This window comes from Triplophysa rosa, linkage group LG14 (genome assembly GCF_024868665.1).
Source record: "Triplophysa rosa linkage group LG14, Trosa_1v2, whole genome shotgun sequence".
In the NCBI taxonomy this organism is placed as follows: domain Eukaryota; kingdom Metazoa; phylum Chordata; class Actinopteri; order Cypriniformes; family Nemacheilidae; genus Triplophysa; species Triplophysa rosa.
Window position 1 is genome coordinate 14,153,015 of NC_079903.1, and position 27,617 is coordinate 14,180,631.

At 39.0% G+C, this 27,617-nt stretch overlaps 2 protein-coding genes across 2 annotated transcripts; both read left to right on the forward strand.

The window, feature by feature from the left end:
- Nucleotides 1-18,563, forward strand: smtnl (smoothelin, like). The gene is made up of 11 exons (XM_057350713.1): nucleotides 1-408; nucleotides 1,342-1,977; nucleotides 11,745-11,826; nucleotides 11,924-12,181; nucleotides 12,285-12,347; nucleotides 12,440-12,506; nucleotides 12,625-12,768; nucleotides 13,681-13,804; nucleotides 15,456-15,607; nucleotides 16,434-18,269; nucleotides 18,473-18,563. Exons 2-10 carry the CDS (start codon nucleotides 1,489-1,491, stop codon nucleotides 16,558-16,560), a joined length of 1,506 nt encoding a protein of 501 aa, XP_057206696.1. The 5' UTR covers nucleotides 1-408; nucleotides 1,342-1,488; the 3' UTR covers nucleotides 16,561-18,269; nucleotides 18,473-18,563.
- LOC130564569 (uncharacterized) lies at nucleotides 18,521-27,600 on the forward strand. The gene is made up of 7 exons (XM_057350715.1): nucleotides 18,521-18,632; nucleotides 20,790-21,011; nucleotides 21,357-21,425; nucleotides 21,639-21,707; nucleotides 21,908-21,973; nucleotides 22,217-22,411; nucleotides 22,532-27,600. The coding sequence occupies exons 2-7, from the start codon at nucleotides 20,805-20,807 to the stop codon at nucleotides 22,808-22,810; spliced, it is 885 nt and encodes a 294-aa protein (XP_057206698.1). The 5' UTR covers nucleotides 18,521-18,632; nucleotides 20,790-20,804; the 3' UTR covers nucleotides 22,811-27,600.
- The last annotated feature ends 17 nt before the right edge of the window (nucleotides 27,601-27,617 follow it).

Below are 27,617 nucleotides of genomic sequence, written 5' to 3' on the forward strand. Positions count from 1 at the left end.
AAACAACATGTGTGTCTGTTCCTATGCGATATGGGACATGACAGCTCCAGTGAGACTATAAGACAGTCAGCGATCTCCTTGAGCTAGAGTAACACGAGCGCTGGCCTTTATCTGACAGATAATGCACCGGGTGAGTGAGCAAGAGAGCGAGTGAGAGACAGCAGAGACAGAGCACTGTGTTGTGATACAGTGGAAAGCAGGAGGGTGAACTGGGGTAAATGGAGCTCTATCTCTGCTCCTTTTCTCTCTTGTTCCCACCCTCTCTTTGCTCCCTCCCCCGGACTGCAGGAGTTGTGGGAGTTTTACGTGACTGTGAGAGCTCTTCTAAGTACTTTAAAGCACGCCGGGCGAAGCTGTAACATTCATATTCAGCCGGGAAATAACGGAGGACTCGTTCTGAATTCACAGGTTTGTAAACACACTCATACTCACACAGTATACATATTTAAGTTACGTGATAACGTTTCTTTTCTCCATTATGTTGGTTGAGCTTTGGTTAATACTTTCATTTTCAGACATCGTCTTACCATCTTCTAATTTTCAGTTCTTAACAGGGCAGATTTACTTAGCAAAATAATGTTAAAGCCGTGTTTTAAAATAATTAAATGAAATTTACTTTATGCTTAGAACAAGCTTCTTGCAGGACCAGGGTGTTGTGATGGGGTAGGAGGATGTAAAGCTAAATATTTAGACATAAGGATGAGTCAAATAGTGAAATGTGTATACAGACCAACTAAATGTTTTTGTAAGGACATAATAAAGACATAATTTGTCTTTACAGGCTTTAGCATGATTTTTTGAACACAGTTTGTTTTTTTGCTTAAAACCAAATAGGAATGAAATAAATGTTTTGACTTTGAATTAAATTGACCAAATAGTAATTTTTTACTTAAAGTAAATTTTTATATTAAAACATTGAAATGCTTATAGAATTTTACTGAAAAACAAGAGAAATTATGATTTAATTAACTAAGTTCGGTAGGAGCGTGATCAGATAATCAACCCGGCTGGTCCGTCAATCACAGCATCTACCCTATCAGCACAAGAGAAGTTTTCTACAAATAGACAAGCCGTCTTACCTGCATTCTCTCTACATTCTCCAAGCATCCCTTCACCACCCCGGCTCCTCACCACGAGCCCGTTTTGCTCCCGCAGGACAACGGGGGGAGCGCTCTGGGTTCGGGCTTATACCTGGCCCTGAGCCCTCTCCCCGGACAGCACGTCACATACGCATACCTTCTACCCTGCATTATCATTATTATCTGCATAGGCGAACTCGTGGAACTATACTAAGCTTGAAAATGTAGATGCATTGGTTCTGACTGTGTTTTACCTCAACAGGTCTATATGGTTTAATTCCCTTGGATTTCTTTGGATCTGGGACTGTAAACAATTTTAAAGAGAGACAAACAACAGAGGCAGATCTTATTTTGCTGTTGGATTCTTGGTTGGGGAGAAAAGGTGTTAGTGCCTGGACTCAAGGCGGAGATGGACGCAGGTCCTCTGGCATCAGTGGCCGAGGGTTCTCCGGAAGGAGAGACAGTGTGTGCAGCTTTGGCCCGCTACGAAAACACATTACGGGATGCCGTGCGCGAGATCCACGTGGATGTCAGCGCTTTCAAGCTGGGCATTGAGCGGAGGTTGGAAGAGGCCATTCATATGAGTGGACCTCTGGGTCGAGCCGTGGCCCAATTGCAGCAGGAGAACCGGCAGCTCAGGGGCCAACTTGAGGCCCTCACACGGCAGGTAGAGATGCTGACTGGTTCGGTGTGTGATAGAAGTCCCCTCCTCAGCGGAGGATCACCTCCACCGCAGATAAACAGCAGCACCGCAGGGCGCCAGTCTCCACCTTCTCTAACCGGCACCGTGGCACCCAGTGTGACAGCCCTGACAGGCTCTGCGAGTGGATCTGCCTCCAGCCCCAGTGCCACACGCTTCTCCAGCAGAGCCACCTTTGCAGTCACCAGCAAAACTAATGTGAGTAATGTGGAGCCGAGATGCGTGTGTGTGTGTATGTGTGTGTGTTATGTGAGAATGTGTAGAAGGTAAAGCATGACTTAGTGTGAGGTCATTCTGTACTTCCAGGAACAGGGTGATGCGATGGGGTGAGAGGAACTATGTGTAAAGCTAAATATTTAGACATGAGAAGGAGTTAAATGCTGAAACATATACAGACCCACTAAATGTTTTTGTAGAGACATAATAAAGACATAATTTGTCTTGACAGGCCCTGAAATGATTTTTCTTTTTTATCATTTAGATCGTTTAGTTTTATGGCAGAAAGGTTGGTTAAAAATCAAAAGAGAATTTAGTTAAAAACAAAGATTGTGCTGAATTACAGTACGTTTCTAATAGAATGCGATATGTTATCCATTCAAAGCATGTGTCTTTTGTCACTTGAGAGTTTGTAATTTGCATATTTATACTATAAATTCTTCCCAGTAAAGGATATTTTAGGAGATATCTTACAGTTAGCACATGATGCAATTCTTCAACAGCATAGACTGTATAAAACATGGATGTAGTGTCCGTGATGTCACCCGGCGGTTTGTGAAGAGCAATTTTGAAGCCTAAAGTGAGCGGAGCCTGCTGTCGCCATCTTGGCAGTACGTCACTCCCGGATAATAAAAAAGGGCATTGTGGGAGCTGAGGTGCTTGGTTGGTGAAACCACCTGTCACTCAAGTGGCCACACCCTTAATTATGCAGAATTTAAGGCTTAATATACTTTAAACAGATGAGTTATAAAAAAATTCACCCCCATCACAGTTGTCATGAAGGGCAAAATTAGCTAATTAGACCAAAATATTTTTTGTACCAGGCTGTAAACATGTTTTTCTCTGCTAAAGTTGGATATTTTAACATGGGGCTCAGATTCTGCGATTCTGCTCTGTTTTGGAGCCAGTCTCTAGCAGCCAGTCAATGAATTGCATTTTAAGTCACTTCCATGTTGGTTTCACGAGAGAGACTGGAAGGTTGCCGCTTACCAATGACTCAATAAGGTTTTAGATTGTGTCTGTTGTCCCGAGTAGTTCAACCTGTCACTTCGTAACAGCTGCTGAAGAAAAACTCAGACGCATTTAACTTGAAACTTTGCGCTGTCATTACTCCTGACATCTGCTCTTTTCTTACGTTTCCGCTTAAGCCATACAAAAATACTGTAACATGCATGACATCGAATTGGCTTTCTCCATAAGGTCTTATTTGGGTGTCATGTTTTAGATTTGTTATCCTTGTCGTTTTAAATCATTGTAATTTTGGTGGCTGGAAGTGCAGTTGACTTTGGCTGTGAGTGAGAGTCAGTAAACACGGGTAACACAAGGCTGTTATCTTCTCTGCCACATCCACACCTGTCAACCACATAATGAGAGAGCTGCATTCTGGGAGTGTAAAACACTCAGAGACTGTTGTGGCAGGTCTGTGAAGCGCTCCCTACGCTTCGGTCACAGCCTGAAGGAAAAAGATGAGGAGAGAGAGAGTTGGCCTGTCTCCATGTGGCTGAGCTGTGAGCACCTGCAGATATCAGCAGTCCCAGACATTATCTTTCTTCTAACTCCATGTCTCTGATTCCTGAGCCTGTTGTTTTGTTCTGGGGAAATACAGTTTATCCTGTGCTCAATCTCAGACTGCCGCCACTGTATCTGTGGTGCCTTTTTGTAATCTCTCAAACAAACTTTCATTCTTTCTCACATGAAACACTGTTTCAGATGCTCTTATATAGTGTGTTTATAGTTCAGTAATTCTTCTCCCGCAACAGTCAATGTGATCTCATTAGTATTTCAAGGTATTTGTATGCAAAATAATTTATGATTTCTAAATTGATTTTGTTGGATATATTTAAAAAAAACGGATAAAAATGTCATTATCATTTTATTCACTCACTGCATATACCAAATTTCCTATAAATCGATAAATGAGTAACACGCACTTTAATATTAGATTCTAACATCAACAGTGTTTTAATTTGATCTTTTTTATAATGTTTAAGCTTCGATGACAATTAAATTCTGTTTAAGCAAAGCTTTCTATCATCGTGCCGGATATCAGTTTCATCACTGAAATGTTAATACTCATATGTACTGTATCTGAAATTATGCACATGCGTAAAAGTTTACCTATCAGATACTGTAAATACGTTAATAGTATTATGTATCTCAATATTTATACACTTTACGTCCAAATAGCTATAAAACCAATGAGATCACCCAGCTAGAACTCACAATTCTGTGATTTCCCTGAGTAAATCTTAAACTTTGGTTCTCGCTGCCCTGTTATCTCAGTTTCCCATCTTATGTTGGGAGCATCTTGTGTTCCCCTCCGCTTTCAGAGTTCAGGAGACCATCAGAATGCCTTAAGCTCTGCCCCCGCTCTGCGCTGTCTGTGCGGAGGAGCCCTGCATCGCTGTTGCCAATTACCGCAGCATTTCTGCGGTTTCAATGGACCATTGTGTCGACATTCTGCCTCATTTGAAGTACATTGGGTGAGTCAGGATTTAAAGAACACCCAGCTCACCCTCCTCCTTTCTCCACTGGGATTTACCGCTGCTGGGCCTCTCGGAGTCACTCAAACTTGGATCACAGAGGACAGGTTCTTGGCCGGGAACCCCACCTGTGGACCGTGGTCCCACCGCACTTTCACAATCCGCCACCTAAGCCCCTGAGCACAGAGCAGCCTTTGCCCTTCATTAATGCTGATGCTTATAAATTGTTGGAGGGTCAGTGGGTTATCTTTGATTCTACTGTGCCTCAACATAGTACTGCATTGTAAATGTCAGGCGCTTTGACGCCTGTCGGAGGACGTGTGTGTGTGTTTGGCTGTGGTTCTTCAGGGCATGTGAGTGAACGAGAGGAGATTGGGTTTGAAGAAAGATAAGATTTGCACGTCTGTTATCTGTGGAAACTGTTAGAGCACACTCACAATCTCAGTGGATGCATACTGGCACACGCAGATGCCCACAGGGACACAAGCATGCTAACATAATTTTGATATTTGATTGTATATTGCCATTGAAGTGTTTTTAAGTCGTTACACCTCAGTTACATAAAGCTAGAAAGTACGTTTTTCGATTGCACAGCTTTAAATTTACTTTTGATGTTGTGAGTTTCCTGTATTTGGATCATCTGCCAGGTAGCCAAGCAGACCTCACAAGGCTTTAAAGGGTGAACATTTGTGTGAGATGTTTAACATTTCTAGCTCGGCCTTGGGCCGATGCCAGAGCGCTCACAATGGAACAGATCGTTTAATCTTCTCCCATCGCCCTGCTTGGATCTCCATGTCCAGCACAGATTCCTGGCAGAGGTGAAGGAGCGGAACAAAAACCTTTGCACAGTTATTAATACAGTGCAGTGCCGAGAAGAGAGTGAATAAAGAGTGATGGTGAGAAAGAGCGGAGAGTGAGAGAATGTGAGAAAGAGAGCACAGATTGTGAATAGGGGAGCTGAGGAGAGGATCCAACCGCTCCCATGATGCCCCTGGCTCTTAATTACTTCCAGACAATGCCATGTATTTCATCTCCGTGGTTACAGGTTAATAATTCTCTGTTTACGGGATGACCTCACTGCCCCTCAGGAACCATTGTCCTGCCTAGAAAGAATGCATATGCACCATTACAGACACTCGGAGAGGTTAGATGAGGAATTCCTGCTTCGTGACTGTCTAGTGCAGTCCTTTCAGTTATCCGAGCTCAAAGCCCTATCTACTATGAGTGGAGTCATATTACCGCTTGTGTTTGCCCATGTGTTTGTTACCGGAGCAGGGTACAAGGCTGTTGAAATTTCAGCTGGTGGTGAGAAATGCTAAACCATGGCTAAGCTCTTAAATATTGAGTGGAAACTGGTGTGTAGTCCTTGAATGTTCAACCCCGTGATTCATGTGGTCTTTCTGACCCGGGGGCGGTATGTTTGACCACTGACCAGGTCTGTATTTTCAATGTGCAGGGGGGGCTGTAGATATACCTTTGGGCTACATCTCCTTACACACGCCACAGCAAATCATGTCGAAGACGGCTACATGGTTTCAGTCTGCAGGGGTTTCTCAACATTCATTGACTCATCTGGACATATGCAGTTTTTTATATACAGTGTATATACTGTATGTTCAACAATGTACAGTAAAGTTTAACTTTCTGTTGATATTTACAATGACTGAATCCTATAGTTCACCCAAAAAAAGAAAATTCTGTTATCATTTACTCGCCCTCTTGTCATTTCAAATCTGTATGACATTTCTTTCTTCCGCAGAACACAAAAAATATATTTTGTAGAATGTTGGTTACCGAACAACGGCGGTACTCATTGACTTGCATTGGTTTTGTGTCCATACAATAGAAGTAAATAGGTACCACCGTTGTTCGCTTACCAATATTCTTCTGTCATCTTTTGTGTTTTGCAGAAGAAAGAAAGTCCTACAGGTTTGAAATGACAAGAGGTGATTTTGGGGTGAACTATCCCTTTAAGTGAATTTTAAGGATCAGACCCAGTTTACACTGTAAATGTAGCTTCCAGTCCAATAGACTTTAGGTCAGGGGTGTCCAATGTCGGTCCTGGAGGACCACTGTCCTACAGAGTTTAGCTCCAACTTGGCTCAACACACCTGTTTGGAAGTTTCTAGTCTGCTTTGTGAGACCTTGATTAGCTGTTCAGGTGTGTTTGATTAGGGTTGAAGCTAAACTTTGCAGGACACTGGCCCTCCAGGACTGACTTTGGACACCCCTGCTTTAGGTGGTCCCCTTCCATAGGACACAGAAAAAAATGTTCCAGGTTGTGTCTTACTGATGACAGCCCTAGACAGGTCATTTGAAAACAGCTGCTTAGGTTGACAACTGCACACTTTGACTTTTTGTACAACTGTGCACCTATGAATTTGTGCATCTATGAATTTGTGTGTATTTGTGTGAGTTTTTAAAATGAAGCACAGCCGGCTTCCTGAGAGATCATCGGGAATGCTTGTAGTAAGGTTTAAGTTCACCCGCGTCTGATTGTTCAAAAGACTCCCACTGTGTCTCTCTCTTCACAGGTTTTCCTTCAATTCTGTTATGTGCTTGCAGAGAGAAATTGTAGGCTTTGTTGTGCTTTGAAAAAACAGGTGTTTGGGCCACATTTTCCATGCACACTTGAGTTTGTGTAGGAAATTACAGAGCAAAGTCCCTTACAGATCTTCCATCCCTGCAGACTTCCCAATATCGGTAACAACAGGAAAAACAACCTTTAAATTACCGCTAGTCAAACCAAAAACGTTATTTCAGTCACCGGTTTGATGAATGCCTTAAAGTTCTCACACTCGTTCTGCTTTCCCTGTTTGTGAACCTCCAGCTCCAAAACTGAGCCAAGCTATTTGTATATTGGAAAATATAAATGGCACCATCATTTATTAATACCATAGAGGGCCTTGTAAGAGCTGCCTATCTGTAGGATTTGAGTGACAGAGGCTGGAATTAGCCCGCTGAACCCTCTAAAGTTCTCCCACAAACATGCCCGCTATTGTTGTTTATGTTCCATTCCATTCCCCCGCCACAGCAGCGTTCCAAGAATCTCAAATGTCATCAAGAGGCAAAAATATCTCCTCAGATATGTTTAAAATCAGACGCACACACATAGCGCTTCATCAAAACTGGCATTCATCTCTATCAGTCTCTCTTCAGAACAGCTCCGTGCTAACAATGGTCGGCTCACCACATTCTGCAATGCATTTTTGTTCTGCTCTTATTTCACTCACCATCAAGATTATATACAATAGAACCTTGTCAGTATCTGCAGAAAAGTCTTTTTTTTGCACCCCAGCATTGCTCAGGCAGACCGCCAGCACGCTGGGGAAAATCTTCATTTTGCATGTAGACTCGCCTGAAAGTTTTTTATGAGAAGACTTCATTGTCTTCTTTAGTGCTGCTTTGTACATTCATTATGTTGTCTCATTCAGAGTGGGGTGTACGTGGTAACCGCATTCAAAGGTATTTGGTTTATTGTTTACGCAGAAGAAAACGAACAGACCGAAGACCCCCAAAGGCCTTTTCTTGTTCTTTCACCTGCCTCAGTGTGATTAAAGGGATAGTTCACCCAAAAATGAAAATTCTGTCATTTACTCAACCTCAGATTGTTCCAAACCTGCATACATTTCTTTGTTCTGCTAAACACAAAGGAAGATATTTGGTAGAATGTCAGTAACCGAGCAGATCTCGTCCCCTATTGACTCCCATAGTATTTATTTTCCCTACTGTGGCAGTTAATGAGGGACGAGATTTGTTCGGTTACTGACATTCTAACAAATATCTTCCTTTGTGTTTAGCAGAACAAATACATTTGTTTTCAATCGGTCGTCTATAGTTGTCTATTTTGTCTAGTCTGTGAGACAATCGTGCTCTCCACAGGAGTCGCATTGTTTTCAATGTCCTCGGTTATGGCGGAACAGCACGTACAGGAGACGTGAGGACAAGGGGATGCACTGTCCTCATTTTTCTCTCTTGTGTGGCTGGAAAACTTTTCTAAGTTTACATTTTACCTCCTTATTTCCTTCACTTGTTTTATTGCTCCTTTCTGTTAATGGCATGATGCATTTAATGGGAAAAAGAATGAGTCGTTCCTGGAAAAATAACTGATGTAAGTGTGTGTGCGTGTGTGTGTGTGTGTGTGTGTGTGTGTGCGTGTGTGTGCGTGTGTGTGTGTGTGTATACATGGAGTTCAGTGAACGTGAGGGATGGGTGGGGTTGGATTCCCACTAGACCTCTTAATTTAGCCTGGGGGCCATGCAGTAGGTGACCTTTGCTAAAACAGAGCCCTGAACCGATACATTTTGGGAGGAATTTCAAATACAAACCTTAAAATGGTGGCTGCAGGGTGTGCAGTGGTTTACAAAAATACTAAAACCAGATAAAGAAAAGGACTTCTTGGAGGTTTTCAATCTGTGAGCATGCATTCTTGCCGGGCCACGTGTCTTCAGATATCCCCTAGAGGACTGACACATGACATAGTGCAGCGCTACAAGAGTGCTACAGCTTTATCGCTGGACTGAGCTGAGAACCTGTGTGTTCAGCCAACAAATCAAAGTGGGATACATTTCACGGATAGGGTGCATTTTGTGTATCTCCTGTTCTCAGTAGGACAGACAGCTGCTCACGACTAACTTCTCCCATACGCACGCCCCTTTAACATTCTTTTGATGTGATGTCACCTGCTGTTTTCCTCACTGTTTCAATAAGTCTCTGCATCTGAGGATGTTTTTTCCTCTTGTAAAACTGTATTCAAACATATTTTAGCTGTTAATTTTTAAGCACATATAAACGTGCATGTGCATGCACTCATACCCTCAGCAAAAGGGCAAACACTTCCTTATAGCCTTTGCTTGAAAGCACATTTTGTTTTGAGACTCAATAGTGGTGTGTGTAGGTGTATGCGCGTGTGTATATTACCATGTGTTTGCATGTACCAGTAAGAGCCACGCCACTTCACAAAGGAGCTTTTTAAAGCCCATACAGATACAGATGTAGATAGGCTGCCAGGTCATTGATGGCAGCTCACGAGATGCACGGTCATTCTTTTGGTTTTCTTCCAGAGCATTAACAAACGGTCAGCAACCCCTTTAGGAAACAATCAGCTTTTGCTCATTTTGCTCACGGTTTGCTCATTGCAGCTAAAATTCCAAACATATGTAGCTTTAAAACAACTTGATGGTTGAGGTCTCATGAAACAATCCTATGAACGTCTTGCGTCAGCACGGTCCAAAATTAGCACACGCCAAGAGCTAAATGCAAATAAAAATCTGCATTGACTTGTTTCCAATAGACTGCTACATAATACATGGCTTTCGAATGTAACAATCTGAACCTCGCTGACATAAATGATTTTCCGATTGAAGACATGCAAACCGAATACTAAATTAATCATCTTTCTCAGCTTGCGTATCTATCTTCCTAACAACATGTTATGTTTTTGCAATGTTGTCCACACCATGCGTTCTTGTATTTAGGTAAGAAGAGTGCGCATGAGTGGCTATGAAAGATTAAAATAGATCTGCAAAGCAGTCATATCTACACTGATGAGCCACAGCAACACTGATCCAGAGCCGTAATTTATTTTTAAAGGTGACTTGCACCATTAGTCTCCTTCAAACATTACACGACCCCATAGTGAGCCTGATAGTGAAGCCATCAATCAGATCTTATCATTATTCTGTGATAAGATTACATCACTATGGCTGAATGTACCCTCCTGAAGAAACTCCTTTGGAGCCACTGAGGAATGTCCGATTCTTTCATCTCTCTGATTAAAGTTCATTGAATAATCACATTAGTTGTCTTGTGGTCCTTATCCTGTTTGAGTGCTGGCTCGCTTTTCCTGAACAGGATCCCATTTAAGCTTTATAGTGTAGAGATGGGACTGGGTCTTTTCTAAAGGATCCTCCTTTTTTTAGTGGCACCGTGGATTGATATTCATTGGTATTGGGTACATTTATTACAACCCAAAGGAAAATGTTGTTGCTTTTCATACCTCTCAGTTCTGTTTTACTGTCTGAGTCTTGGATGTTTCTTCAAAAATTTGTAGAAATAAAGAAACAAATGACACAATTGTTAAAATACGTAAAATTTTAAATATATTAAGATCTGTAAAGTAATGTAGACTGTATTGGTAAAATAATCTGGTAAATTGAATTGTTTGAGTTTATATTGAAATCTTCAACAATATTGACATTGTTGTCTAAAACCTTATTGGGTACATTTGTGAGATTTCTATGTGATATTTCTCATGAGAAATATCAGAGACTTAGGCAAAAGTTTCCATTTGCTCCTCATTTAATCTCTAGGAGAAATTATTAAATATTAAATCAAATTATTAGATTTTTAAAGACATCTAAACTGTGTATTGTCTTTCTTCTGGAAAACAGTGCCATTTGAGTACATTACTTATACATTTAAGGTGGATATTAGACTACACTTGTCATTATTTTCTGTCCTCTGTTACATGTTTTTTTTTAGTGGAAAACGCAAGAACTGAGTAGGTTTTTTTTTTCATTTCTTTCAGAGTTCATAGTGACCAGGGTCTGACAAAAAAGGATCTGCAAAAACAACAAAACTGCACTAAACTATGATAACATATAAATATGGAACCATACATTTTCTAAGTTAAAGGTCTTTGCACATACAGTCCGAAATTTTCGTATGCGTTTTTTCGTATTTGGCTCTCGTTTATACGGTGTCTCTGAATTGTTAAAAAAGGCCACTCAAAATGCTTGATACGGATGCGAAAACGCAGAAAATCGAACACGGTCCGAATTTTTTTATGACGGACGAAAATATTGGAGGCAGTGTGTAAATGTGATTGACACAACGTGAGGTCGTATTTACTTTTTAACGTGCGCAAATTTTGGACGCAAATTTCAGACTCAATGGGCTTAAGATATAGATCGAAAATGGATTGTTCGTTTTCATAATTCAACGAAGAATTTAGCTGAATGTGTTTAATACAAATAGCTTCAAAACAAGCTTTTTACAAAATACGTTTTAAATGCATCAAATATACTTGGCAGTCAGATAAACTCATTAGAAGCTGCTGTCAGCTGTTCTGGGTTATTAATGTCACTACAACAGGTGATGAACAGAGAGGAAGCTGCTAAAGCCACATATGAAAATAAACATCACAGAGCTAAAACACTAGTTGTTAAGTCTGGAAAATATTTCTTAGACCGAGTGAAAGCATTGCCTAATTGGGACTGGTTTTAATAATCAAAGTAAATAAATATGCTTCTCTCTCTCTACCAGAGCATTGAGAGGGACGAACCCATTGAAGTAGATCCAGCACCCGTTACCCAAGGGTTGGAGAATGGACATTTGCCGTTAGCAGGTATTACGCATGATTCCTTCAGTGCTCCATGAAGTTATGCTTTTCGATGGTTATATATTTACCCACAAACCATGTTAACCTCCCTCTATCCAATCAGAAAACTCCACTGTGCCTTTAAGGGAAAACTCACCGGCCAATGGTGTTTCACAAGAACACACAGCACCTGTACCTATGGCAATGCCACACCTGCCCATCACAGCAACTACCAAAGTAGCCGACTCTGCAGTTATGAAGAGTCCAGAATCACCTGGTAGCCCGATGCAAGCAATGCCTTCTGCTATAACAGATTCACTAACAAACAGTCAGCCGCTCACCAGAGACAACCAGCCACAACCTGAATCAACTGTTCATGCAGGTATGAAAGTTACGAGTCAGTGAGGCTTCAGATGCACAAATATAAAATCTGGCTGCTTTTCAAGTGTTACAAGTGTTTCAAAGTGCTTTTCCTTTGGTTACAGTATCATCTATAAAAACATGGGCTCCAACTCCTGCTAGGACTATGGGTTCTCCACGGCTTACTGGTATAGACACTTTCATTCCAAATATACTCAGGATGCATTTGAATCATCTCATTGTTTTTTCTGTACTCTGTTTTGTCTGATGTATCTTTTAGAGAATCCATCTTCTGCTTTGGCAAAGTCAGTGACTTACTCTGGGCTGTACCCACAAAATACAGAAAGGTGGGTCAATATTTCAATATTCTACTGTTGTATGTAAGCTATACAGTCTTGTTCAATACTGGAGGCAATCACACATCACTGGAAATGTTCCTTTGGCCTTTCTGTCCCTGTTTATCAGGAATGTGGATATGGCTGGAGATTTATCCTTTGGTAGAGGCATTGAACGCAGACGGGAGCTCTTTAGGTCACAAACTCTACCTCGAAACATTGGAGCCCAAGCACGCAGGTCCATTTTCGAGAGGCTGGATTCTGAGAACATCAAGTAATTGAGTCTTCTGATCAACGTACAGTGGGGCCAAAAAGCCAGAGACTGCAATTTAATCTGGAATTGAATGTCCAGTTTACATTCTGTATTACATTTATTCATTTGGCAGACGCTTTTATCCAAAGGGACTTACAAGTAGGAGAGCAAATAAACATTTTGTCAACATGCTAAACAGTACCGTTAGTTTACAAGGCCATGCTACAAGGAGGATTAAAGCTGGAGTAAGCAAGGGAGAACACAAGATATATATATATATATATATATATATATATAATAGACAGTTTAAACCTAAAAACAGAAAGGTTTAGAATTAAAAAAACTTATGATGAAAATTGAGGAAATATTTTATAACATTTCTGCCCTATTTGTAAATAACTAAACGCATGCATTTGAATTGTTATGCTGTTAAAGGATCAATGTGGAGATTTTAGTGGCATCTAGTGGTGAGGTTGAGAAATGCAACCAACGGCTCACACCACCCCTCTCTTTCGAAGCACTACGGCTGCTCTCACAGGTCAAAGATGCAGTCATGTTTTCGCTTCTTTGCCGAAGGAGATAACGTATTTCCTTAACGCGCTCTGTAGAGCAGTTTGTTCGTTTAGGGCTACTGTAGAAACATGGCAAATTCCATTCAAGGGGACCCACGGTGTATGTAGATAGAAATAGCTCATTCTAAGGTAATAAAAACATAACGCTTCATTTATTTTTTAGGTCTTTATGCACATCTGAACACATAGTTATGTATATTATATTGCATATCTGTCAATAGATCCTCCAAATTTTTCACTTGTAGTCTTCTGTGCCCCACTGTGTCATATGTAGTCTTGCATATCCATTGAAACATGAAATTTCTCATTTGCTGCTTTCATTTATCTAAGCTTATCCTTGCTTTGATCCTTTCCATCTCAGTCGTTCCAAGCCTGTTGATTCCAAACCAAAGCTTAAACGATCTCAGAGTTTTGGAGTGTCCAGTGCCAGCAGTATCAAGCAGATTCTTTTGGAGTGGTGCCGGTCCAAGACCATTGGGTACCAGGTAAGAAATTCTGAAGATGTAATTTTATCTCCGAACATCTAAGGACAGCAACAAAAGAGAAACGTCACCAGCAGCTTTGCACACACATAAATCTTTCCATAGCAATCAGACCCGGGAAAGATCCACAAACATTCCAGCCCGTTAAAAAGAGGATTATCACGCCTCACAGTGCTTGCCATAATGTTGTTTTAAGATTAGGCGCACTATAAAGTGTTATTCTGTTAATTAATTTCAACCGGTGACTTTATTAACAAGGTTAAGAGCACTTATGAACATTATAGCCTATGTGTGAAGTGAAGCTGAAGCTATACTGTGCCTGGCACTAGTGTAGCTTTGAAAACCATTCCATATGGCTCCGGTTAGAAATGGTAATGAAAGAGTCAAAGCTGATTTAAAATTTGGAGTAAACACTATGTAAACATGAGAACCGAAGCGGCCAGCTTACAACACGCATGACAATTTAGATTTCCCTCAGTGACCCAGACAGGCTTTTATTTACCAGCTCTGGATGAGTAGTCAATGGTGATAAATGATGAGGTGTGGAGACAGACCCAGCTGATGAAGATAAGAGCCAGACAACAATAAAACATTCCTCATCTGCTTAGACTCAAAAAACAGTTCTGGAAAGTTTTAAAGGAACATTGCTCTGATTTAGGCAAAAATGATGCTTGAGGATTAACATTAGTTCATGACACTATATGATCTATATTATCACACTGACTGTATTATCATTTACGATTGTTTTTATTGCATTTTAAATGTGTAAAGGCAACATGAAACACCACTTTTAACTCATTTTACTTCAGTAATGATGAATGTCCAAGTGATACATCCCATTGTCACACATTTTAAATCTACCAACATTATTGTTAGGCTTTTAGAACGGCTGCGTTATCTACACTATATTTTCCCACCTGCAAAGCCTTGTTGATGTCAGCAAAAGGATAGTCTCGCATAGCCAGAACTTCATACTGAAGGTCTGGAACTTATCGCCGCTTTCTTTGGCCAAGGCCCGCCCAAGAGGCCATATGACTGACAGGTAAAGCAACCAATCACGTTTTGTTTTGTGCCGCGTCATGTTTCAAGGCGTGGAAATGTCCCCGCAGTAACAGACCGGTGTACATTCACAAACGTGTCAAAAGTTAACAGCAACAAAATTATTTTTAGTTTATTAGTTTATGCCTCGCATACTTTTAAGAATTAAGCGTTTAGTCGATCATGATGAATTCTTATAGCAACCGTTGTAAACACGACAGCTTACTTCTTAGATCAGACGGCTTCGTGTTGTTTCCAGGCGGACCGTTAAAGAACGCGACACGCACGTCTCCCGGAAATCCTGTGAAATTCAGCCAATCAGATGACGACTTCTAACATGCTGAAGTGTTTCCAGAAAAGTGTGCCTTATGCATCAGACGTTTAGCCAACGGTCCATGGGCGTGACATCTGAGGCTGAGACTAGCAAAAGGATGACTTTTTACAGTTGATAAAAGACAATCTTTTTTCTTTTTTTTAATACCTTGCACTGACAAATCATGCAACACTATTTCCAGAAATATTGTAGTCAATTTTGATTTTATTTTAACTTTAAAATGGAAACAGGTGGGATGTCTATGAACTATAACCCCTCACTCTCTCTCTCATCAATCTGTAGAATATCGACATTCAGAACTTCTCAAGCAGTTGGAGCGACGGCATGGCATTCTGCGCCCTGGTCCACTCATTCTTCCCCACAGAGTTTGACTACAATGTGCTGTTCCCTGCTGAGCGCAAACATAACTTCGAGTTGGCATTCAGCACTGCAGAGTAAGTCACTGCAATGAAGAAAACTTTGGCTTTTGACAATTGCGTTTAAATGTCAACACAGTAGTAGTGTGTTAACCTATAGAGTTGAGTAGTCTCGCTGTCATCTTTTTTTCAAACATTATAAAAGCAGGACAGGGTTGAATAATGCTGGATGATATTTAAAACACCTTTATACTTTTCTCAGGGTGTAAAAGAAAGATGAAGGTATTATGGTACGTCTGTGGTTTTTGTATGGTGTTCTATGTCAAGTTGGAGTTTGACAGAGGTGGTCGCTGAGTGAACATTCCTAAATATTCCCCTTGTGTGTTCTACTGAAAAAATAACCGAATATGGGTTTGGAATGACCCACAGATAGACTATTTCTTTAAAGGAGCTAATAAATGATTTAAAGTCTTTTAATGAGAACAAATTGGAGAGATGACACGTGAACCTAATATGACATGAACATTATGACTAAGTTCTCACAAATCATCTGCAGTTGTGCATCTCATCACCTCACAATACGACACGCAAGATTGTGGTACTTAGTTTCCGATGGATGTGAGGGTAGGATGTCTGTAAACCGCACTTGAAACCAGCAAAGCATGCCAACAAATCCCTGTTGAGTTAAGAGAAACCTCCCCTTACCCTCAACTGGCTACTCAGACCTGATAGTCCTGAAGTATGACATCATGATCTTCTCTGAACTTCTCTGCCTCAATTCGACACTCGCGTCTAAAACTACAGCATGGACATTATCTAAACATGTGTATTACAGATATACCTCAGTCACAAGACATAATAACCACAAGAGAGTAAAGTTATTTTTTCTGACCTCTATTTACAGGAAGAAAGCTGGCTGTGATAGACTCATTGAAGTGGAGGACATGATGGTGATGGGCAGAAAGCCAGACCCCATGTGTGTTTTTACCTACGTCCAATCTCTATATAACCACTTGCGCAAGTTTGAATGAGGTCTCAGCCGATTCAGTCCCGGCTGACAATGCTGCACTGCCCACTGCTGGACAAAATTGAACTCTGAGACAGTAACCATAGTTTGGGGTTGCAAAATGTCCATAGGAATCAATGTTGTTAGTCTAGCATCTATGTTTGCTTTAATTCATCAACTATTTATACAGTTGTGTTAGACTCACATGAGGCTGTATCTCTGCCATTCTTCAATCAATCGACACTTGGTACGCATCATCGAGAACTGGTCTGGGTGTCCATGCCAAATTTTGGAAAAGCTCCACCTATGGGTCACAAGATTTGAAAAGTTTCATAACTTTTGAAATGTTTATCAGAAAAGCTTGATCTCGGTGTTGACGGATTCCTTGGGTCATACAGAATAGATTTTGCCAGGAGTGGATAACCTGCCTGTCCGTCATTTTGAAATTTGTCATAAAATTGCAATATCTTTCGAACACAATGACATATCAGCACAAAAACTGTCATACGTTTTTCACATAAACTTTTATACATTTTTCTGAATTTTGGTTCTCTTTATTTTCTCTGGTTTATGCCGATTCCATGATGTCTGATTTGTCATATGTCACATGGCATTCTGTTCATGTTATTTTAAAACTTATGAAAAACAGCTTTTTTTGTTACACCTTTTACAAATTTGGTCACGTTTTTTCCAAACTTGGCCAGCTCATATAATCTTTGGACTGAGCCACACAGAAATTACTGAATATTTTTTTTATTGCTGACATTTTCATGAAACACCTCTCTGAAGTTGACCGTGCTGTCTCTTTCTTATAATAAACTAATCTGATGGTAAATAACATGTGGTGAATTAATACACAAAATCTTCATTATGAGTTTATTCTCACTTAAGGTATTTGTTTTTTTAATGTATTTCTGTTGTTTTTTCTCTGTGCTGCCATTGCAGCACATTCTATGATTGGCCCATGTCGCTGCTTGCAGCTCCGACAGGTCTCCACAGCAGTCTTTGAGGATCTGGGTTTGAACCCTGTGTAGTGTTTGTTACGTTTATATATTATAAAGTCAACATTTTGATTTCATTTTCACCTATTCTTCTAAACCTGTCTTTTTTCCAAGTAACGTTAATTTCTATTTCTGCTGTTTTTGCTGTTGTGGCTCTGTGCAGCTGTGTCCACACGGTTCTTGCAGCAGTATTGGTTTTTGGATATTTAAATGCAAACATCTTACATATTGTGGCTTTAATGGCAACTTAAAAAACATATATTTTTATATTTAATTATATGAATGTCCACACTTATTGTGGGAATGTGGGCACAAAATTGTTATATCTCTAGTTAATATTAGCCCTCTGGTTTTTTTCTCTTTTGAGGCCAAAATAGGAATTGGCTAATATAAAAATAATTTGTGAAATCTGTAGCACATGAGAGGTGTTTCTAAGCACTACAGAACAACATGATTACAAATGTTGCCTTGTTGTGTACAAAACTGATGAGTCATTTGTCACTGTAAATGCGTGAAAGACTGAATTTTATCGAATCATTTTTTTTGATAAAATGCTAATAATTAGCATCTGCCTAAAAGATACGCAAATTATTTTGTATCTGCTTTTCTGCTTTCACCTTCTCCCGCGGTAACCAGCCAGTTCCAGTCCGGATCCAGCCTCCCACATACAGTTGGTGTCACATTACCCAACAACAATGAAAGACGACGTCAGCCCATGCAAGGACTTCAGAGGGTACAGCTTTAAATAGAACTGTTTGATTCACACTTTTATTTGTGTTTTACGTATACTGTACGATGTAAACTGTGAAAAGCGTTATAAAAATACATTTGAATTGAATCCATGCAAGACTTTAAATGTTCGATATAGGATTTAAATAGTCTCTTGATTAGCATGTATTAACCAAATGTCAAACAACTATCATTTCTCACTGTCAGTTCTGTAAAGATACAAAAAATAAGATCAGGGGAGGGGGAGTGAAGGTGACGCTTCCATTGTTACGTCATATAGTAGAACGCGTCCTCTCGCGCAGAAGCAGAAAGCAACCTCCACTCGCTCTTTACAACTTAACATCAAACGCTCCTTACAATTTATAAGGTAAGACGTGAATTTTGTTAGTAGTTTTAACACGTTATGTTACTTAAGATGACACGATTTTATTTTGTATTCGGGCTGCAGTTTCTAAGAAAACAAGCGTCGCTAATAATGACAACGTTTACTGTTTACTTTTCACTGCTTAAATGTCCCACCCAATGTCTGTATTTGAAACAGAAATCTATATTTTTCAATAATGCCATGTATGTTGTCATGTTTACCAGTGTGGGGCACTCCCAGCAATGCCATGACGTGTTAAAGGGGTCATATGGCGCGAATACGTGTTTTTCTGTGTCTTTGGTGTGTTATAAGTTGCCCATGCATGTATTAGACACGTAAAATTGCAAAAATTAAAATGTAGGAACAAAATATGTATTCTATCTAAAAGCGAAGGCTCACCCAGACCTGCCTGAAACGCCTCGTGTAGCCACACCCCCACAAATCTACGCCAGTTCGTCGTATGATTTGACTAAAGCTGTGTCTCGTTTCGTAAGGCGTTTCGTCCTTGTGTCCTCCAGAGGTATCATCCTCTAAAGTATGCGATATATGGAGGATTCTCAATTTAGAATTAAACGAGACGTCCTTAGTAGGACATACTGGCAGAAAAGGAAACAGGAAGTACCACGTTGCTATGACAACACGTTGCGCTCGCACACCTGTCAAATTAATTAAAATGATTTCTACATGATTTAAAATGTAAAAGTAGGTTACTTTCTACCCTAAACAAGTCCAAAAGAGTTAAACAAATATACAATTTTTGCCTTACTGTTTCAAAACGTTTAAAAATCACTAAACACTTGTAAACCTATTAACTGCCTGCTAAGATTAAAAAAACGTGACACAAATTGTAAACTGTTAACATTTATTCAAATAACAGACGTTGGCCGACGCAAAGAATTGTGGGTTATCTCTAGTAACGAAGGATAAAGCTCATGTGTCCTCCGAATTCCTGTCAAAGAAGGTCGCATTTGAAGGGTGCCTCCGGAGAGTCCTACCTGATTTTATGAAACGACACAGCCTTGATGACGTAGCAGCCTTCGAATGAGACCTCTGGAGGACGCAGTCTTACGAAATGTGACACAGCCTAAAGCTCAGTTTATACTCGTGTATAGCCTACGCCGTAGCCTGACGCGTACCTCTCCAAAAATGTAACAACGTGTCAACTCAAGCGTGTGATTGGTCTGTTTGAACCCCTCCCTCAGGTAAAAAAATCTCTGCGATAGCGTCATGTATACTCAAACGCATTTCCGAATGAATTATCTAAGTAAATTATTTGTTCTTCTGTATTTAACATCTCAAGCTGCAAAATAGGTGACTGTTTACTTGCCGCTATTATTGCTAATGCTTCTCAAACGAGCTGCTTCTTATTCAGCTCTTGTCTTGGTTACACAAGCAACATGTCATTGCCTGTCGACGCGGACAACGACGCAGAAGTATAAATTAAAACTGACACGTAGCCTACGGCATAGAGGCTACAGCGTAGGTACGCACGAGTATAAATTGAGTTTAAGACCACCCAAATGTATACACAAGTAAGATGGGCGTACCTGTCATTACAATTGCGTTTAAACCTAATGTTCCAAATATGGTAAGAGGTGTTACATTTCCGTCAAACGCTTGCAGTATTCGACCAATCACTACGCACTGGTTAACTGGCCAATCAAAGCACACCTCGCTTTTCAGAGCGATGAGCTTTGTAAAAAATCTGCGCGTTTCAGAGAGGCGGGGCAAAGAGGAGATAAACACATGCACGGTATGTGGAAAATACAGCGTTTTTTAACCTTAAATCGTGCATACACATTACATTGCATTACATCTAAGACAAACCATAATATTCGTTTCAGCCATGTCATATCACCCCTTTAACATGCTACAACTTAGCTAAATGTTAATAGCTTGTGTTATTTGAACATGAAATATCCAATATCTGCCCTTTATTCTCTCCCCTTATTTATTCACTTGCTTAGAACCATATTTATTTCACATATGTGAGTTAATGATGAGCTTTTACTCAACTTGTTGTAAATTATGCTGGCTAAAATATGGATGTCTACAGTTTGACAGCAACTGTTGTGTCTTTTTCTGTACGTAGGTTGTAATTTTTTGTGCACCATTGCAGCCAAGAGTATATAACACATTCTCAATTCATTTTTTTCACAGTTCACTGTTTGCAACATGATGAATCTCAGTCTTAAAGTCAATGACATTAAGATAGAGGTGAGCAGCGAACTGGGTGTCAACAGTGGTCTGGATATTCATCTAGTTTTACAAAATGACCCCACATCGTCAGCTGGGAATCGTGAAAAAATTATATTGGAGATCTCCAGAGCCCAGACCAACCCTTCCACAAGTGAAGATGTTGTAGAAGAGGTTTTCTCTGAGGTATGGAAAAATATTAAAACAAATCACACAGAGCTGTCTACAAACTATGATACTATACAATCATTTACAAATGTGTGAATTAAGGGCTTTATTATGTTTAACATTTTTACTCACATGTTTGTAGATGAACTCCTCTGATGAACCAATGTCTTTTATTTAATACAATAATTACAATTTTGCAGTAATACCATGTATCTTAAGTCTTAAATCTTACATACAACATGTACATATCCACAGACATTACAGAATGTGCAAGAAATACAAACGAAGTGAAATAATATGAAATAATAATAGTAGTAGTAATAATAATTATTATTTTCTAAATATCTGTTTTTACTTTTACAGGCAACGGATCAGCTTCCTCAGAGTACTGAATCTGAGCATCCTGACAGCGAGGAAGAGATTTATTACGATGTAAGGAAAGAAATTAGTAGAACAAATGTACATGAACTTGAAAGCTTCTTTACACTCAATGGAAACATTACAATACAACAGGCCTTTACTACTATATAAAATGTACATATCCATAGACATTACAGAATGTACAAGAAATAAAAAAGTGAAATAATAATATGAAATAATTAATATTATTATTACTACTAATATTAATGTCTTTATCTTTTACAGGCAACGGATCAGCTTCCTCAGTTTACTGAATCTGAGTATCCTGACAGCGAGGAAGAGATTCATTACGATGTAAGGAAAGAAATTATTAGAACAAATGTACATGCACTTGAATTCTTCACAGACTATGGACATATTACAATACAATAGGCATTTACTGCTATATATACAAAATGTACAAATGTACACAGACATTACAGAATGTACAAGAAATACAAAAATATGAAATTATATTTTACTTCTTTTTTTTTTAATCTGTTTTACTTTTACAGGCATCAGATCAGTTTACCCTGAATCTTCCTGAATCTGATCGTCCCGAGGAAGAGATTCATAGTGAGGTAAGGAAAGAAGTTATTAGAACAAATCACACAGTGCCGTCTACAAGCTATGATCAGTAATATACAATCATTCATGAATGTATGAATTAAGGGCTTTATTATGTTTTAACATTTCTACTCACATGTTTGTAGATGAACTCCTCTGATTCGCCAATATATTTCAAACAATAATCTATATTTTAAGAATTATAATAATATGTATCTTCATCGCATTCTCTCAAATTCTGTTTTTATCTTTTCCAGGCGACAGATCAGCTTCCTCAGAATGTTGAATCTCACTATCACAGAGTTTTAAGTGAAGAACAAAGATCGGCCCAGATTGCTAACTTGAGGCTAGAAACTAGTTTAACTTTACTTTATGATCTCACATCATCATGCACCGGCATACAGAGGTTCACTACCTTCTGTTTTATACCCTGGCGAGATATCTTGAATGAGGTAAAAAAGAAATCTGTTACAACAAATCACACAATGTCAACTGCAGATTATGAAAAATGAAATACTGTACAATCATTTATAAATGTATGGCTTCATTGATGCAAATTTTGTTTTTCACAGATTGTTGAAGCTCGCCTTCCACTAGAAATCAAGAATAATTTGTGGAGGATGTTAAAAGAACTTTACAGACTGGCCATGAAAATTGACAGGTTGTCTGAGAACCGCCAAGCTCTTCTGTACAGACATCTCTCCCCCAAGTTCGATAGGCTCTTCGCGTGGCTATGCCAACTTATCTGGAATCAAAGTCCTCAGATTTTGAATGAGGTAAGACAAAATATTTTACGAATCAGGCGTTCTGTCCGAATCTTTTCTCTCTATTTACAGACGGCCTGGGACTAGAAATTAAACCTTTCTAAAAACAAGGTGAGCAACCTCTCAGGAAGGATCCGGCTGTTGAAAGCAACATGGAAAATTCTCTAGCTTCATCAGATGTTCTTTTGGCATCGACTAGCTGCATGGGCAATGAAAACACATAGCTGGTTACTAGTGTATTTTGACTGCTAACTAGCTGGTAAAAGGGTGTTTTTATCTGGTTGCTAGGTGTTGTTAGGGTCTGCATTGCTAAGGGGCTTGTTACTAGAGTATTTTGGTTTATAACTAGTGCTGCGTCCCAATTCACCTACTTATACTATGCCCCTAAAGTATGTAGTGTTTTTGATATGGAAAAAAGTATATACATTTTGCAAAAGTATACAACTGTATGCACACGCTGTGATACACTAGCGCGAAACGGAAGTGGTCATTGTTGCCTAGATCAGGGGTTTTCAAACTGAGGTCCGGGGACTCCCAGTGGGCTTCCAGAAGGTTGCAAGGGTCCCCCAGAAAAATAATAAAAGTCCACAGTTTTTATCTGCTTTTTTTTGCTATTGATAGTTTCCAGAATTGTTTATATTTGAATCTTTCTAGTGAGTTTTTCTCACTATAGTTTCTTTTTTGGGACTGAAAGTGAAATTGTTGCCGACTATTTAGAAACAATGTGTTGTCTTTATAATATCCTATTAACTATTTATCTAACAAATTTTTAACGTTTATTTACACAGAAAAAATATTTTTTGATATAAAATATTTTGTAATATATATAATTTATATATATTTTAGAAAAGGGGGTCCCTCACAAAAGGTTAATCATATTTGGGGGTCCTTGGCATCATAAAGTTTGAAAACCCCTGGCCTAGAGGACACTGTGATCCTTAATTGTCACGAACATCAAAATACAGCTCTTCCTTGCTTTTAAGTATTTATTCATTTATTATTTTGTATGTAATGTTTACTGTATACTTACATTTATTAATTTAGCGAAGCATCTTTTATAAAATTTTATTAATGCAGCGTAGCGTCACTAAACTCCGCCCTCTCGTGGTGAGTTGTGGGTACTATCAGCCGGTAAGTGTCCATGGATTCACACTTCAAATTTTCAACAGAAACAGTAGACCATCCGGGTACTTTGAGAATACTCATTTCAGCATACTATGATTTGGGACATACTAATTCTATTTTCGAAAACTGTTCAGGACGGATAGTATGCGAATTGGGACGCAGCATAGGTATCGATAAGGTGATCCATCTGGTTGTTAGGCGTTGTTAAGGTCTATAAATTGTTTATTCTGCAGTGCTAACGCGTTCTTGCTTGTTACCAGAGCTGTTGAAAAACAGATTTGCGACACACTTTGATCTCACATAGTTCATGGACCTCTCAATAGTTTCAAACTTCAGTCTGGGGAGAGACAGTGGAAGCAGCTGTATTTGCAGCAATTTTCACTAAATACCAACACATTATATGCAGTGATTATTATGTTGATTACATTTATAGTAACATTTTGTCTGGTGAGTGTGCAATACATTAACAGGATGCTTGCATTCATATGGTTCTCATGCTTCTTTGATCATCAGTACATCCTAATGTTAAATTGACATTCACATAAAATGGCCAGGTATTTTATCAATAAGTCAGAAAATCATTCAAGCACACACACAAAAGCCACTTTTATTTAGGAAAAATATTTTGGTTCAAAAACATCCTGAAAATACATCTGTCAAACTAGTATTTTATTATTATAACTTACCAGCAAGTGTGTTTGGGAAATACTGAAATGAATGAGTTTCAATGCAATGTTTGGAACTAGAGAGCACTCCATGATACCAATTACTTCCGCATTCCATTCTTCGAACGGACGTGTACGGGAGTGTCGCAACTCTGTTTTTCAAGGGCTCCGCGCCAACCAAATTACGTCGCATCTAGCGAGTAATGATTCGCATTAAACCAATCAGTGCCAAATTTCGGTACCAATAATGAAGCAGGCTGTAATAATTCATGTACAAAATATAAATAAATACTCAACTGGACTAATAAATAATAGTAATATATAGATCATACGGTAAACGTACCTATTAAGCTCACCAAACTCTACATTAAGACTTTTTTTAGTGGACAGGATATTGATTTTTGTACAAAAAGTTCTGGTAAAATAAAATATTAATCTCTCATACAATAATATTTTACTGGGGCTATACTGATAGCTCAAACTAGATTCTGAGGTAGCAGCTGGTTGTTAGCCGTTAGCGCATAGCGTGCTAGCTTCATAGCAGCAAACGTGCTAAATTTAGCTACATAGCACATTTGCAGTCACCCAAAACACACCGCATGGACGTGAATGTGTTTAGTGACCAACAAAAATAATTTTCTGTAGTTATATTTTCGGAAAGACACTCACGACCAGGCGTTGTGCTTTGTGTAATAGGTGCAATCACTAACTTGCATTCAACTCATTATGGTAGTGCCTAGCATAGCAACTATAGATACCGATAACATTAGTCTACGTGCATGAACTAAGGAATCAGTAACTTTTGACCATAAAACATTTATTGTGGTTTGGTAGTCATCGTTTACAAGCATAACACTAAATTCGTGACGAGCCACGATCATGCTACGTAAGCTATTGAGGCCCGGCAACATTACATGATCTCTAGTCTACCATACGGTTATAAATTTTGAACCAGTAACGTTAGTGCGCCAATAAACAACCTGAGCACAGCCTAATAACTAATAAGCTCAAAAGTACAGGACTGTAAGAAAAAATGTACATATAAGACTTTCAAATCCAGTAGCAGGAAGGCTGGGTCTCCATCCGTTTTGCAACCCGTTGCCTCTTGTAGCTCGCACCATGGTGATGGTTTGGAGACTTGCGTTGAACTAGATCGTTTCATCGTATTGTTGGCTGTTGATTAACTTCACCCCGGCTACGAGTAAAACGTGATGTATGCCGTAAAGCAGGTGATGGGTGGGGCTTGTGAACCTACCCGCACACCAACGTTACAAGTGTGATTCAGCCGATAGAGGGCTGCTTAGGTAGCAGTGGAAGTAAAATTTGTCCAGTTAAGAGTTGTCCTACCACCAAAATAATTTTAAGGAGATTATTTTAAGGCTGAAAAACTCTCTAGTGTTGCTTTAAAGGTACAGAGTCAATTACAAAAACAGACCACTAAAATAATTTATATTTTAATAATAATGTTAGATTTTCACAGGACAATCTTTACATTAGGATGTTTAGAATAGTAAATCAAAAACATGGCTTTAGTTGGGTTTTTACAGGCAGGGTCACAATTATGTAGCCTCTTATTAAATAAATGTTACTTATTTATATCTTATGTGAACTTATTTATTTTTTCCTGTACAGACATGATTTATATGAACAGATAACATGCCTCTTTCATCTTTGAGCAAAAAACTAGTTCCATCTTGATTTTGTTATCTTAATGCTGTGAAAACCATTTATTAATCATTTTATAAAGATTAACTTAAAGTGACAACCATCAGTGAGTATTTAAAGTATTTACACAGACTTTCAATGTGGATGAGCTTAAAGGGAACCCAGTGTATAGACACATATAGAGTTGTAACTAGCATTTGTCGTTAGAAACATATTTTCAATTCTTTAAATAAAACCTAAAAGTAATACTCATTTTAACCTAAGGAATCTGCCATGTTCTTTTTAGATGACGTAAAATGGTTGCACGCACAGGCAGCTAAACTTGACACAGACACACTAATCAGTTCTTCAGTAAATATAAGGTGCTGTAGGATGAAAAAAATATATATAAATACAAAAGTGAATCAGCCAGGAGCAGTGAGTGATTTTTTTCTCTGTTTGACTTCGTCCTTTGTTGTTTGACGAACAATAAAAACAGATGGTTATACTGTTACACATGCGTTGCCGTTTCCATTCTGTTCATTACATGTCAAATCTGAAAACCTGAATACTTAGGATGAAATTATAAAGCAGGTTAAAATATATATATTGTTAACCACAGAAAAGATAACCCAGGATTACGGTACATAGGGGTGTCTGGGAACTGTGTAATGTAAAATTGTATTTGTCATTTACTGGTTCAATACAATTGAAGTGTGTATTTGCAAGTGCGTATTTATGTGCCATATTTATTTGTAAATGACATTTGGGTTATATTGTTAAAGTCTTTAGGCCAGAAATCTGTTTTAACAGTAAGTGCCAGCCACATTAGATGTCTCTTTCATTGGAAACCCATTATTTGTTGCACTATTGGTTTCTTTTTTCCCACGGGGTGTATGAAAGTTCTTGTAGATAATTTTCATCTTGACTCCAGAATCAATAAGCTTAACTTTCAGGATTAAGACTGACCCTGATATTGCCTGATTTTACATATGGTTTTATAATCATATATGCACATATACAGTGGCTTGAGAGAGTATTCATACCTATTCATTTTTTTAAAAAAATGAGGTACTCTCCATACACCATAATGACAAAAAAAAACATATTTGTGACAAGTTGGAAAATAGACTAAAAATAATCAACTGAAATTACATTGCGTAAGTATTCATACCCCTTTCTGGGACACTTGAAATTTAGCTCAGAATCATTCCAGTTTTGCGTGATGATGTTACTACGAGTGGAGTTCTCCTGTGGCAAATTCATTTGAATGAGTATGATTTGGAAAGGCAGGCACACACCTCTTAATAAAAGGTCTAATAGCTTTTGCCAAAGCTTAAAATCGAAGCACTGTACAATTGAAGCACTGGATCTGGATTTCCAGAAAATGCTGTAATTCTGGTTAAATAAAGGTGCACCCTCAACACAAGTGACCACACATTACCAGAGAGTATGACATA